Genomic DNA, 14,796 nt, shown 5'->3' with positions numbered 1-14,796 from the left:
CACCCTTTTAGTTGTGGAAGTGTTTGTAGTAATCAACATGCTAATGTTCTAGTGCAAAATTTAGCCCCTGATGAGATCATGGTCACAGCAAAGATCCATTGATGTACTGTCAATGTAATATTGAATTTTCACAAAGATCTAACTAATGTCTACTCTCTGCTCCTTTTGTTGCTGAATTTAACTGTATCAGTATGTTTTAAGACAAAAACTTCATAATCAATGCAATCCAGAGGTGACTGCATTTTGATTTGCATATATTGAAAGAAAAAGAGATTGATAGATAAGTAGATAGTGAGAAAGAGGAGGGAATAGTAGGAGGCTGGAGTTTATGGACACGGAGTAACAAGGTGAAGAAATTTTTGGAGACAAATTCATTTTTAACATTGCTTTCAATTATTTAACCTATTGATTAGGAAAACCACGTTTTTAGTTTTATCCTTCCACTTTGTCATTATACTTATGTCAGAAGTGACAATCATACAAAGTGTTCTTTTTTTAATAAAAAACATGATGTTATAGACAGATCATATGAATGATTAAAACATTTGTTGAAGCTTAGACCTTATCAATAAAATGTGATATTATTTAGTTCTTCCTTATCAATTAGTTTGTTAAGCTCAGAAAGTTTGATATATTATTTAACAATTATCATCACTAGAGCAATGACTTCCATCAAATTGGAAAACCTATAGACCTTGTTGATATTTGTTCGCTCTGTTGTATTTATTATCTAATATCTATTACATTTGTCTTATTTTATGTAACATAAACAATTCCACTGGGTTGCTTCAAACTTAAGTGTGGCTGTACATGGGTCACACTTAAGTGGGCTGTACGTGGCTTTTAATTTTAATGACCAATCTATTTCATCTAGTAACTAATGGATCCTGAACTCAACAAAAATTAACTCATCCCAATTTCTAGGTTCACCACTTAATTTGTACATCAGCATTGTTACATATGCATTGATTCTGTCAACCACTCACAGCAATTTGCTTAATGCCCTAGGAGATGTGGTTGCCAAAATAATCAGATTCCACCTGCATTGGTAAATATCTGTGTTTAATTCTAGCAACCTTCTACCTACATTTTAGTCAGTCTGATGTGACTCACCTAGATCTTCTACAGCTGTATTAGCTGATGTGACGATATATCATTTTCTTATCCTGGATTGTCATTGCTAATTAAAGGATATTCTTTTTTATCTTGTCAATAGTAATTTTAGCAAGAAGATTGTGGAGATATTGTGCCAATTCTTTTTTGATAGCTGTCGATAACATCTAATCGGATCAGTTATTGCCATTTTTAATATAATTTTGATACTGTGGGGAATTTGTATGTGAAATCTGATAATTGCCATCTGTTATTAAAGTTTCTGTGACTCTATGTGCTATACTGGGATTATCCTCAGTAATCATTAGCTCTTCTTGAGCCCCTTTATCTCCCATTTCTTGCTCATTTAGATGTGTTGCTTTGGCTTTTTTGTCTTCTAGTGATTGTTGGTGAGATAGCTAATTTTGCTGCTTATGCATTCGCTCCAGCAATACTTGTTACTCCTTTGGGAGCTTTGAGTATCATTGTCAGGTATGGTGCCATATTACTCTTCTAGTAAAGTCCATGCTCGATAAGTATATGATCTTGTTTCTCCCTAAGTCTATTTTCGTGCAGTGCAGTACTAGCACATTTCGTTTTGGATGAGAAGCTCCACATATTTGGTGTCCTTGGTTGTGTTCTTTGTGTTGTGGGATCTACAAGTATAGTTCTACATGCACCAAAAGAGAAAAACATTGAGTCAGTGAAAGAAGTTTGGTACCTAGCTACAGAACCAGGTACCGACATTTCTAGTTGCCACAAAAGATAACTACATTCACTATTTTCTATTGCGATAACACTCGGTATAGATTTTGAGTGACTATTTACTGTAAACACAATTGAATTGGATAATGCTGTAAAATATATCTGTAGTATGTACACTATATATTTGTGCTATGCCATGTGATCTCTTTCTCTACCATTTCTAATTAGTAGCTTTTGTTTTACAGGTTTCATTGTTTATTCATGTGTGGTTGTCATCCTGGTATTAGTCTTAATTATCAGATTTGTTCCACGTTATGGTCAAACACATATGATCATATATGTTGGAATTTGCTCATTGATGGGTTCTTTGACGGTATGTTCAATTGCTTTCACAGCAAGATTTGATCTAAACAAATTATCTTGTTCATTATATATATGTTTGCACAGGTTATGGGTGTCAAAGCATTGGCCATTGCCTTAAAGCTTACCTTTTCAGGAATGAATCAATTTGTATTTGCTCAGACATGGTTTTTCACGGCTGTTGTGGTCATTTGTTGTCTCCTGCAGTTGAATTACCTAAACAAGGTAATTGGACAACTTTATCATGCAAATCCAATGCAATATGCACATCTGTGATTTATGATTATTGGAGAAATAAAATTGGATAATGGAACTTAATCATATCTTTGCTATCAAGGATTTGGAATTTTGCAGTTCTGGATTTTCTAAGTAATACAGTATCTTTCCTATCAATTTTGGATTTTTTGGCAGTCCTGGAGTTCTGGTTAAAATAAAGTTGCTGGGAAAATGGTTGCTCCAATATATATTGTATATTACATGAAGTTTCTCCAATTTTATATTGGACCTTCATCAACTGTTTGGTGTCTTTGAATGCAAAATTAATGGTTGGACAAGAAAAACTACAAATTCACTTGTAAGTTTGTAATTCTTCCTAGTGCTTTGAACTTTTAACATACGCCTTCAATGTGCAGGCTCTGGACAGTTTCAATACTGCAGTGATTTCTCCTGTCTACTATGTGATGTTCACATCTCTTACTATATTTGCTAGCATGATCATGTTCAAGGTAATCTACGAGGTGAAATGCTTTCCACATCTATTCTAGTATTTTTCTTTCTTATTCTTAAGCCTAATATGCCTTGTAGCCCATTTTGTGAATAAAAGTCGAGTTAAGAATGTCTAATTCTTGTATTTGATATTATGCTCTCATGTTACACTGTAACATATGCCAGCAAACTTTTTTTCTTAGAGACATCCTCGTCACACTGACATTTTGGGAAAAACATACATTGTTCTTCTGAAATTAAGATTTTGATGCTTGGTTCTTTAAGTTTTGGCAATTTAATTTTTTTACCTGTCTATCAAGTTTGGTCATTAGTTTGACATTCCATGTGTCTCTCAGTTGGCAATCATTTTTTATTACTTTTTTTCCAGGATTTGCAAAAACTTTGTTTTGGTAATAAGGAAATTTTTTATCATTTAGTTATTACTTCTTCTGATCATATTCTATTTATTTTGGTATCAAGTTTAAATTAGTTGTTAAACGATTGATGCAGTTTAAACCTTCTCCCACATTTCATCCATACTTAACCTAATTTGTTTGTTTCCAGGACTGGGCTTCACAGAATGCATCACAGATTGTCACGGAACTATGCGGGTTTGTTACAATTCTTTCAGGAACTTTCCTTCTGCATAAGACCAAGGACATGGGAGAAACTATAGACCCAGAACCAACTATATTGTCAGAGACAGAACTTTCAAATGAGACAGAATTTTCAAACCACTAAATACCCCTACTTCAATTTCTCCAATCATTCTTATGATCCACCAAGTCTCTTGCGGATGAATTTGGGATTCCCAGACTTTATCCGTGGATGTGACTTCTAGGCCAACTAAATTCATTAAGGTGCAACAAGGCATGCTTCAGGAACTCAAACACTGACACAGCTAGAGGTGAGTTTTCACACTTTCCTGGATAATATGTGCAGCAAAAAATTGTTCCGAGTAAAATGATTCTGAAAACTAGTCAGCAGACAACAAGACCCATGAATTGAAGCACTGCTTGTCCTAACTTTTGGGTGGATAGGCCATTTTATTTTTTTCTGTACATATGAAGGCTTCTTGCAACTAATTCTAGATCAGAATGAAGTAAATACTTTTGCCAGCCTTAGTTTTTCTGTCATAAGCCTTAGCATAAGCATGCAAATTTCATTGTCATGGTTGTATGTTCACCTACATCCTTCATGAATTTCATCTTTTATAATGTTTATTTTTTGGTTATCATGAAGACATAAAAGACTTCATACTGTGACAATAATACAGATGAAAAATGTATGCCCTTATGAGTTAAATTCTAATTATAAAAGAAAAGGTTTTTGTATGTAGGTAAAACTTATAGAGAGGTCATAAAAAATTTTAAAATAAGAGTGAATATAAAAAAACCAAGATACAAATTTAAAATTAATTAAGAAAGCAAAATAATATATATAGACAATAATAATCTTGACAATGGCATTAGGATTGATGACAGTGGTTGTCTATTGCTGCTGCTTCTGTAGCAGCTCCTCTGCATGCTAAGGTTGATACTGTATCTACCAAATGCAGCAGTGCAAACTAATAGAAAGGAAGCATAACCATTGAGCAAATTGCGACACATTCACAGAACTGTTGCAGCATTGAGGTTCGGTTGAGTACGTCATATTTATGTAAAGCTGTTCCCATAGTGCTGCAATAAGTAGGACTGCAGTTTTAGTACTGAGGAAAGGAAATGTAAATGCATTGAGGTGGATGTAGTCAGATCAAAGGCTAAGGCAAACATTTATCTAGCAGTGTAAATAGTTTTAATCAACTGCAAAAAACCAGGAAAAGTTAAGCAGGGCTATCATGATGGAGAGAGGGGAGAAAGTAGTCACTTTGAGAGGAGACAATGCATGATGACTGGCGAGAAAGAGAGAGAGAGATAAATGGGGTTCTCATGGTGCTGCTGTAGGTAGCATAAATCATTGCTAGAAAAGGTTGTGTCCTTATTGATCAAAAATTTCTGGGGCAACTCTGCTTGGCAGTGTGATGTTGTCATATTGTGATCAATAATATAGGATGCATAACATCTGCCAGTACTCTCTTCCGGCCAAAGCTGTGATGTTCTTCAAGCCAATTGCTAGTAGAAGATGCTTCTTTCATTAAAGAAAAGCATCGTACTAGAGGTGTAAGAAAACATTGACCCACAACTTTTTAATTGATCCCATCAGGTGATGATAAGAAGATGTCATTAGTGAGAATATTGCCAAAACGCACAAAACCAGTAGCAGAGTTGGGTAATACTTCAAAGAGCAACTAAAATATTCTGATAGATAGCACTATATTTCTTTTTACAGAATTAACAGATCATTTATTAGCTAAATTTTGTGACTTACTGCCACTATGAAACATCTTCATTTCCTTTAGAACTTTAGATATCTTCATCAAATTGTGTTTCCTCATTCCCAGGTTCATCTTACCAGTAGTTAGCCTCAGTGCTTGAAGGCAACACAATTGCCCGACTGCTGCTTCCTCTTGTTCTTCTTCTTCTTCTCCAACATCAGCTCTCTTTGCTTTCTTCTTCGCCTTCTTCTTTCGAGCGCCTGCCTCACCAGCATTAGCCTCGTACGCCTCCCAGAGCAGATCCATCTCTTGGCCACCTTCGCCCACGTTGCCCTGTTTGTACAGCTTGTGCGTCATTCGTTCCTCGTAGAGCTTGCAAGCCAATGTCCTCTTCCACTCTCTCTCCTTCCTCACCGATCCATACCTCTGAAGACTCTCGGTGGTTCCACTGATGCTGTGCGTTCTTCTCTCCGACATGGATCTTGTTAGATGTTCTCCTGCCCCCGGCTTGTGCTCCACAGCTTCACGCCCTTTGGGATGCTCTGCTACTCCATTAATGGGAACGAGGTTCTCGCCATCCGTGGCTGGAGTTCTGCTTTCTCCGCTCCCTACCTGACCTGGATGCCTCTCCTCTGCTTCATGACCAGAACAAGCGCCCTCCACGAGCTCACCAAATGGCCTGGTATTATCGATCGGTGACAGGACCATCGACGTAAACTGCTCCACCAGGTCGAGTTCCCCATTGTCTTGGAGCTTGTCCTTGAGAACGTCGAGGACGACGCAGCAAGTTCTACCGAGGAAATCCGGTGGCGCCGCCGCGGGAGGCGACTCGTCTGGGTAGGGGGAGACCGTGAGGAGAACCAACAGGAGGATCGAAGTAGAGAGGAGGAGGGGAGAGAGGTACGAGAGCAAGTGGAGAAGGTAAGGTAAGAAGAGCAGCAAGTAGGCCAAGTGCAAGGGATGGGACGTGAAGAAGGTGCACAAGGAGATGAAGTCCTCCAAGAGGTAGGCCGGAAGAAGACTGGGAGTGCCATAAGTGCATAGCTTAGGCATGTCTTCTTCTCCCTCAGCCTTGTTTGGAGTCTGGTGTGGTGAGGAAGAAGAAGAGAAGGATGCAGCAAGAAATGATTGCTGCTGTTTCCTTGTATTCGGTGGCAAAAGTGCCATGAACAGAGGAGGGGACTAGGGAAGAAGATAAATAGTGCTGCAAACATGGCCACAGTTTCCTATTCTGCGTCCTCAAGTTTGGCCATTCCCATAATGCAGCTTTGGCTACTAAAGATAACAGAGCATAGTTAGGAAGCAAAATCATGATAATTTGAGCCTTTATCTTTGGATTTATTTGAATTAGGGACAGCTAAACAAGAGCTCATGAGGAAGATGAGAGATGGACGAGGTGAGGGAATTGGGTTACCTACAGATGAGCATCATTGAGGGCAACTTTTGTCCTTGAGCTCATGTCCAGTCTGCTGTTCTTTCCTTCAGGTCTCACCACCTCTACTTTTGGTTCAGGTTATTACTCTCATTAATGCAAACACCTGCCCCTCAACCTGCTTCTTGTGTTGTTAGACCTTTCGTTGCTCTAAGAGGGCATGCCACACTGTTGCCTTCCATGTACCCCAAACAAGCGATATGGAAATATAAGAGGCCGTCAAAGAAGAGATAGAAGATGTCTTACCTTTCTTCCCTGTCTCTCCTTCCTACTTAATTGAGCTTGATTTGATTGCATTGATTTCATTCAACTTTATTTGAATATTACATTAGCATAACTCATAATATTATGCAAATCTAAATCTAACCTTAGACCTACAAATTCTTTCCTTTTTTTATTATTAGGATTTATTATTAGCAAAACAACCTCAAAGTCAAAATAATAATAATAAAAGAGAAGCTATCTGTCTCTTAGTCATAAACATCTGACAAATTGTGTACGCTTTTGGGTTCCTACATTTAATACTTCTTCATTGTGGATGCGCGTGGGCCGCTTCCCCATGTGCTTCTTTTATCATGGTCCTTTAAAATCAGCAAACCCATGCATGGAGTAACATCACTGTATACAACACAGCCTTTATTACACTCAAAGACTCGAAACTCCTTCCCACCCACCACGTTTGACAATCTCTCTCTCTCTCTCTCTCTCTCTCTCGCTCTCTCTTGATGCCGTGTTGTTGCACTTCCCGTGAACTCCATTCACCCACCACCTTTAAGACTCCCTGTCCCTCCCCCACTCTCTCTCTCTCTCTCTCTCTCTCACGTTCTATCTTTGCATGCGTTCTTGTTGCATTCATGGGTACGTCAGCAGCAGTAGAAAGCCCGAGCAGCGGGTGGAGGAACCGCAACAGGAGCGCATCCCCTTCACCGGAGTTCGAGTTCTGGATCGATGCCAACCCCTCGTCTCACCAACCCCAGCTCCTGACCGCTGACGAACTCTTTTCCGACGGCCTCCTCCTCCCCCTCGGCCTCCTGTCCCTCCCCTTGCCTGGCCACACCCGGACCGCCGCACGCCAAACCGAACCAGCTCAGCAGCCTCCGCCTCTGCCGCCGGCACAGAAGCCCATTACGGCATCCGCCTCGTGCTCGTCTACCTCGGAGTCGAAGCGGTGGAAGGACCTGTTTAAGGTCGCGGAGAGGAAGGGAGCGGAGGAGAGGAAACTGCTGAAGGACCGGAGGAGCGGCGCCGCCGTGCTCAACATCGGCATCTGGCCTTTCTCCCGGAGCCGCTCCGCCGGGAGTGCCACGACCTCCGGCGGCCGACCCCGGGCCGCGGCCTACGGCCGGAAGGCCAGCAGCGCTCCCTGCTCGCGAAGCAGCTCTCGCGGGGAGTCCTCCAAGCCCGCCTCCCCGTCGGCTTCGGCGGCAGCGGGCGGGAGGAAATGGGCCGCCAGCCCGGGCCGGGCAGATGGGGTTCACGTCGGCCGGTCCAGCCCGGTCTGGCCGTTCCGCTGCGGCTCGAACGTCGTTGAACCGGTAGCCCGGAGGCGACCCGACCACAGGCGTAATGTCACCGCCAAAAAGAAAGGTAACGGCGGTGGCGTCGGGGCTATGGTGCTCAACTTAAGTGTGAACACTTGCATCGACCTGCAGTGGTGACGATAGGACAGGGTTCACCGGCAGTGACCGCACTCCTATCAGTCTCAAGTGCCGATGATGATGATGTACATTAGTTTTCCTCTTCCTTAAACTTTTTTAGCATTTTCTTTTGTTACTGTGGATTATAGCCATAATTATAAGTAATTATGTACATGAAAGCAATCTACATCTTTAGTCTATTATCTCATTATAATGTACTTATGGCTGATTCCAACCTCGGCGACTGGAGCAAGATAAGCTTCAGCTACAGCAGCAATTGGTAGCAAGTTTTTTGGCAGGTTTGTGTTATGTGCCATGTCCAAGATTAGTTTTTTGTCCTCGTCTTCCACGCCTTGTGTTTGTTCATGTTCCCCGGTAGAGATCAATGTGCCTTCGTCTTCTCCCTCATCGTGATGCTCGAGGAAAAGAACTGTGAGATGATGCAACGTCCACCAGCTGTTCGACCTTTTTACCACACAAATTTGCGTGATTTCTCATCTGCATTTAGTGGATCTCTCTATTTTCATTAAGAATGGTGGTCTGGAGTGGTGTGATCCATCGATGAGAGGAGGTTTCGATCTCGTCATGGGGATTCTATTCGTCATTTGATCGATCATCTCGTGTGCATAAACTCCACAGATCGAGGTAATTATGGAGGGTTAAATTAATATGAAGTTTACCGGGGTGAGGGCAAATTTGTTATTTTCACACTGTCAAAGGATAGACATGTAAAAGCGCTTGTTCTTGTTCGCTTCTAGGAAGACATGCAGTCTATGCGTTCTTCGAATTTGATCATGAGCCGTTCATTCTTTAACACGAATCTTAACAGGAGATGTGCAGGATGAACTCAACCCTCGAGCTGAGGCAGCGTCGTGTCGAAGGCCCTCCGCCTCACCAGAAGGCAGGTGACCTTGGAAGGGTTGGCGTGGGTGTTGTCGAGCGTACACAACACGAAGTCGGGCCTGTGCAGGGCGAGGCTGAGCCGATCCTCCCCGACGACGAGCGCCGCAGCGTCGAGGAGCACGTGCCACGAGTTGCGGTGCGCCTCCGAGACCCAGTGCATCGAGTACCGCGCCCCCCTGGCCTCCGCCGGGTAGGCGAATAGCCCCTTGGGCCTCTGCTTGCTCTTCCTCCTGAAGTATTGGCTCAGCTGCGAGCCCTTGATCCTGAGGTCCAGCCATGTCGCCGGCGCCGCGATCACCTTCGCGTCCTTGTACGCCGCGAACTCCCGCACGCAGTCCGCCTCCTCGTCGAGGATGGACATGTAGTAGTTGTGACGGAAGAAGGGGTAGCTCTCCCCGACCAGCATCATGGCGTCTCGGTAACTCGGCGCGAAGAGCACGACGTAGTCCTCGTCGGTGAGGCCGCAGTGTCTGAGAACGCGGTTCTGAGCTTGGATCTCCGGAATCGATATGAAACTCCCAGGGAAGGAGGACTTCCTGGCGAGGATGTCGAGGAGGCGTGACGGCTCCAATCGAGTCATGTCGAGGTCGGGGTGGTTGCTGGCCATGGAGGGAGAGCAGGAAGCTTCCCTTGCTCCGCCTGGGGACTTGTCGTTGCAGTAGGCGGAGTACAAGTCGTTCTTGTCGCCTTCCTCGATCAGGCCTTGAGAGTACTGCGGATACTTCGCGAGGACGTACTGCTCCACGTACTGCATCTCGGTTGGGGTTATCGGCCCTGACCACCTCAGATCGAGGCCGCGGAGTGTGGATATGGCCTCGGCCACGATGTGGGGAGGAATGAACTCGCGAGGACATACCTTCTGGTGTTCATCGCACGCACGGTGTTCGACAGAAGTTGCAAATCAGTATTCGTACAACTTCGCTTCTTCTACATTCCTAAGAAGTTCTGAAGCAGAGCAAGATGAGATATTTACCTTGACAACCATGCTATTTGGTCTTGAATTTGGTAGAGGTGATTTGGGCATCGAGCTAAAGATCGACTCTTGGCAATCCTTTCCTTCCAAACTCTGCACGGAGTTGTTCTGCCAGAATTCAGGATGTAAACTGGAGGAAGAGCTTCTACATCTAGAAATCTTTCTACAAGAACATACCTCATATTTAGCATGGAGAGCGATAGATTCCTCCACATTTCTGCCCATGCTTCCTGATTCTTTAGCTCAGGCGGGCTACAAGAATTGAAGCGTCTTGCTACCTTATAGTCTCAAGCAAGAAAGAATGGAAGGAGAAAGAGCAACGCCGCCAATGAGTGGAGCAATTCTGAAGCTCTTGATCTTTCCAATATTATGAGTGGGTGGCATCAGCATATGCTTGATTCCTTCAATATACAAAGATATAACATCATTCAGCATGTAACTTTGGCTTCTGATAGGAGGAGGATTTCAGAGTAAATGAAATGGTTCTTTGATTGGGTCACAGCTTAAACAAGTGAAGAAATTTGGTCTAGGAAGAGGAGCCCTGCTCTGTTGGTTTAATTATTAGGAGAACTAATTCCACCAATATGAACAGAAATGAGTGATCGGAAGAGGTCAAAGTTAGGTGAAAAGGTAGAGAATTGAAATAAATATTTTGCTTCTTTTGATGGGAATAGGCTATGTCAGTATAAGAATTTAATAGCCTTGAAGGATAATGACCTGTTCTGGAGTCTTGTGAGGATGATGGAAGGTGCAACAAGAGAAGGGACCCATTCAATTTTCTAAGTTTGGAGAGGATGGAACCTTGTTGGGAGAGAGGCTAGAGGTTGTCATGAGATCAGAAGAAGGCAACACATCAGAAAACTTGTTGAATTGGTAACCTAGATGTTAGTCCGCAGTTTCTACTTTCCTTTTGGTTCTTCTACTCTTCTACTAAGTAATTTAGTTAGCTATCCACCATTTGTGTGTCTTTCATGACAACAGTTGTCTGATTGAGAAATGGATCGATTGTGGTGACAATCATAGCCAAAGATGGTGGAGTCTCTCAAGCTTTTGAAAAAGACATCAATTTTTGTCTATTCAAGCAGGTTGGGTATGTCAAAATTTCAAGCATTAATTTTTCTTTTTCTTTTAATTCTTAATGCATATCCTTATAAAATTTTGATGTTTCAATATTTTTGCCTCTTCTTTTACTTCAAGTTGCATGATGAAGTGCATCGATTCTAAATTTGGATTTCTTTAGACATATAAAACTGCATGTGTGAAAAACTAGCTCATCAATTTTTTTGTGTATATTAGGAGACTGATATAACTTTCTGAACAATCTACACACTATTTTAGTTTGCACAAAGAAAAAGAACTCAATGATGGAGTCCAAGGGAACTTATGCAATTCTTCCTTGAGCTTTTCCAACCAGTATTTCATGCACTTTAATTCTAGTATCAAATAAATCCTTTTGTCATCAGTATAGTAGAAATGGATTCAATAGATAAATGCCATTTTTACTTACCCTGACATCTTCTTATCTCTGCTAAAAACTACATGTTACCATTTAAGTTTGTTTCCCAGACAAATCACAGATAAAACATAAAGTACACCACAGACACACCTAATAAAACCTGATCAAATTATTTTTCCTTAAGAACACATTCTCATCACATGTGAAAAGCTTAAAAATGGAGCTAACTTTAACAATAGGGGAAAAGGTTTTAGAGAGGTTTCAAGAATACTCTAGAGCAACTGGCTTTGCTTCTCAATGTATCAGTGTTGTTCATAGGTAGCATGAGATTAAAGATCATGATAATTCAGTCAACTTGCTTGAATGTGCTAGTGCCTCAGATGCTAGGAACTTGAGAGCACATAATGACAAGAGATCAAGGTCATGGAGACCAGAAAACTCTGAGAGAAATTTTTCTTTAGTCGGTACTATTTGTTTGAATCCAAAACAATGGAGTCAGCAATCAAGTGGCAATTGGAAACATCATGGTTGGCCAAGTCACCATCATCACCTTTTCATTGATGGGACATCTAATTAAAAACATAAATCTCTACCTGCTTCAGAAACACTATTTCAAGTATTGCTCATAACTAAATCACTAAGCTAGCTATGGAATAAATCCCTGGGAAGTTTCATGGAAGCTACCGAGCGTGGTATGAAAAGGAAGCTCTCTTTTGCATCATATTTTTTCTATTGATCCCAGTAACAAGTTGCTCTCGTAAGATTGAAGCATTCATACAATCAAAATCCTAAGGTCCTGACTTGTTCATCGAAGAGCATTCAGTATTCAGATTATGGAGGTCAATGAGAAAACAAAATCAGAGGATGTATGAGGATTTTGAACCTGCATGTGAGTTAAGAGACAGGGCTAGGATATGTTGGCGGGCCTGCAAGTAAATAGACAGACTATGATCTTGTCTAAACTTTAGAGAATCGGATGTGTTTATAGAATTAGATCACATATTCTACTGGGCAAGTCAACCTAAGATCAAGTAAATTAATTGTCTTTAGTAAAACAGAAGGCAAAAACAAGCCAATCTGTTGCTGGGGTGAAACTTTTGTATAGGTTGCTCAGGAAAACACTCCTCCCAGGTACAAATAGATCTGTTTGATCCTAGCAACATGGTGCCATGCTATGTTCAAAATTAGATATACATAAGAAGTCATCAATAAAATCACCAACTTTCTGATGTCTGTAAGCCAAATTCATAAATAGAAAAGTTGGTTTCCAAATAGAAATATTTGTAGTACCATTACCAATAGATTCTAAGGCACCTTGCTTAATTTCTTCAAACATTCTCACATAGAAATCTTCATCTTCAAACCAATTTCTCTCTGGCTTCTATGTGCCATGAGGAGAATTCCCCATATTTAGCTGTAATAAGGTCCAACCAAACAAAATGCAGCTTTTGGAAGTAAATAAGAATTCTCTTAGTTAGTAATAGAGTATTGAATACTATATTCTCCCATATGAAGTCTCGAATAACAGTTTTAGAAGAATATGTTTGAACTATGAACAGGTTTTTTAAGATTGAGCAGTCTTAATCATAAATGTGAGAGTTTCTCACTCTGCGAGCCTCACGTTTAAGTTACTAGTTAATCATAAATGGCAATAACTCTGATCAAATTCATGTTTTATTCGATGCCCTTACACAGTAATAAATCAACAACAGATGACAGATGAGCAACTCTGGACTTGCATTTGATATTTCGAGGAAGTCGTCTTCTTTTCTCAGTCATAAAACAGATGAGAATAACTGAGGGAGGCTAACTGATCTGTAAAAGCTATATTCACATTTGAAGTTTGAATTCCATGGAAGAATCAATTTCTTTAGTCTGATATATCTGAAAAAATAGTCTAAAATGTTTAAGTTTGAATCAATGATAATAAAATCATCGTTAAGGTTGGTTAGATTTTAGTTATCTATTTAGATCTTACTATTCATGGTCTTTTTTTAATTAATGACAATCTCTTCATATTTTTTTTTTCTTTACCCCACAACTTTTTATTTCATCCTTGTTATTGTTGTCGTGGCCCCCCCTGGATGTCCACCTTTGAGGAGAAGGAAGAAGTCAAGAAGGAAAAAGAGAGAAAGAGGAGGGAAATATATATATATATATATATATATATATATATATATATATATATATATATATATATATATATTTGCATCAATTTTTAAAAAGATAATTTAGAAATTAAAAAATATAAATATAAATAGTAAATTTGGGGTCACAAATAGGAATCCTTTAGTCAGAAGATTAGAACCGGATATGGTCCAATTCTTGTACGAAACGGACAGTCTCAATTCGCTTTCCACTCCCAAGCGATTAAAGTCTTACAAAGAGATACGCTTGGCTGAGAGATCAAACACCGAAGAGGGGCCTCCCATTGGTTTCGAACCGCGCGCCCCAACAGGTTGGTCCTCCAGCCAAAATGGGGGAGACGGCCGCCTGCTGTGTCATGGATTTCTTCCCACGGTGGAGCGGTGGAGATGTGTGTCAGCCCTTCGTCTACAGCGAAGCCCCACACGACTCTCCAATCCACCACCATCCAAACCCAGCCCGCCCTCTTCTTCCCACAAGAGGGCAAGGAACCCCGGCGACCCTCGTGACGCCACTACCTTCCCTCCCTCTCAAATAACTTCTCCCCCAGACCCAATCAGTTCCCAGGTGCAGCGATTTGGGCGCCAGCCGCGACGAGGCTTCTCCCATGGCCGGCCCACTGGACCTCGCATCGCAGCTGGCTGCCGGGCTGGGCATCATCGCCGGAGCCATGATCGTGAGGTCGGCCGTGGTCCACCGCCCGACATCAGGCAAGCAGCCACGGTGCACGACGTGCAATGGCACCGGCCGCATCACGTGCCTATGCTCGCGGTGGTCGGACGGGGACGTCGGATGCCGGACCTGTGCCGGCTCAGGCCGGATGGCGTGCAGGAGCTGCGGCGGCACCGGGACTGGCCGACCAATCCCGGTTCAAGTCCCGATGCAGTCGAACCGGCCCTCATAAGATACGTATCTTCGTTCTCTGATGAAGACATTCGCATGTATATTTTCCACTGCTTCAATTTGATGTGGTAAGTACATGTAGCAAATTACTGCTCGAAGTTCCATATAAAAATGCCTTCTTTAAACGCCTCTTCTTTTTCTAGTAAATGAATTTTTTTTGCCCCCTCCCTA

General features: G+C 41.7%; 5 protein-coding genes across 9 annotated transcripts in view; 3 read left to right on the top strand and 2 right to left on the bottom strand.

The window, feature by feature from the left end:
- LOC135625393 (probable magnesium transporter NIPA2) overlaps positions 1-3,986 on the top strand; it is a 5,161-nt gene extending 1,175 nt beyond the window's left edge. For 2 of the 4 annotated variants that reach the window (XM_065130140.1, XM_065130167.1), the window contains exons 3-8: positions 1,494-1,584; positions 1,669-1,829; positions 2,043-2,170; positions 2,245-2,382; positions 2,790-2,894; positions 3,427-3,986. In XM_065130140.1, the coding sequence (XP_064986212.1) occupies positions 1,494-1,584; positions 1,669-1,829; positions 2,043-2,170; positions 2,245-2,382; positions 2,790-2,894; positions 3,427-3,603 (800 nt within the window). In that variant the 3' untranslated portion in view covers positions 3,604-3,986. The remainder of the gene's footprint in view (positions 1-1,493; positions 1,585-1,668; positions 1,830-2,042; positions 2,171-2,244; positions 2,383-2,789; positions 2,895-3,426) is intronic. The other 2 variants (XM_065130157.1, XM_065130146.1) reach the window with 2 other exon arrangements.
- A 223-nt stretch (positions 3,987-4,209) lies between these two features.
- On the bottom strand, positions 4,210-6,343 carry LOC135625389 (uncharacterized). The gene has a single exon (XM_065130132.1). The coding sequence runs from the start codon at positions 6,341-6,343 to the stop codon at positions 5,201-5,203; it is 1,143 nt and encodes a 380-aa protein (XP_064986204.1). The 3' UTR covers positions 4,210-5,200.
- A 685-nt stretch (positions 6,344-7,028) lies between these two features.
- LOC135625399 (uncharacterized) lies at positions 7,029-8,484 on the top strand. Its single transcript, XM_065130176.1, has one exon. It carries the CDS (start codon positions 7,334-7,336, stop codon positions 8,264-8,266), a length of 933 nt encoding a protein of 310 aa, XP_064986248.1. The 5' UTR covers positions 7,029-7,333; the 3' UTR covers positions 8,267-8,484.
- A 484-nt stretch (positions 8,485-8,968) lies between these two features.
- On the bottom strand, positions 8,969-10,609 carry LOC135625377 (uncharacterized). Of its 2 annotated transcripts, none has more exons than XM_065130116.1 (3): positions 10,299-10,609; positions 10,122-10,229; positions 8,969-10,007 (listed from the first exon to the last, which is right to left on the bottom strand). In XM_065130116.1, the coding sequence occupies exons 1-3, from the start codon at positions 10,344-10,346 to the stop codon at positions 9,093-9,095; spliced, it is 1,071 nt and encodes a 356-aa protein (XP_064986188.1). In that variant the 5' UTR covers positions 10,347-10,609; the 3' UTR covers positions 8,969-9,092. The 2 variants fall into 2 exon arrangements, with proteins under 2 accessions (XP_064986188.1, XP_064986193.1); XM_065130121.1 differs by having other exon boundaries at positions 10,122-10,214; positions 10,299-10,606.
- Positions 10,610-13,967: 3,358 nt separating this feature from the next.
- LOC135637322 (uncharacterized) lies at positions 13,968-14,796 on the top strand. Its single transcript, XM_065150007.1, has one exon. It carries the CDS (start codon positions 14,330-14,332, stop codon positions 14,624-14,626), a length of 297 nt encoding a protein of 98 aa, XP_065006079.1. The 5' UTR covers positions 13,968-14,329; the 3' UTR covers positions 14,627-14,796.

Source organism: Musa acuminata, chromosome BXJ1-3, assembly GCF_036884655.1.
Source record: "Musa acuminata AAA Group cultivar baxijiao chromosome BXJ1-3, Cavendish_Baxijiao_AAA, whole genome shotgun sequence".
NCBI classification, from domain to species: Eukaryota; Viridiplantae; Streptophyta; class Magnoliopsida; order Zingiberales; family Musaceae; genus Musa; species Musa acuminata.
The sequence above is the reverse complement of the archived record's forward strand: the minus strand, read 5'-3'. Positions and strand labels throughout refer to the sequence as shown.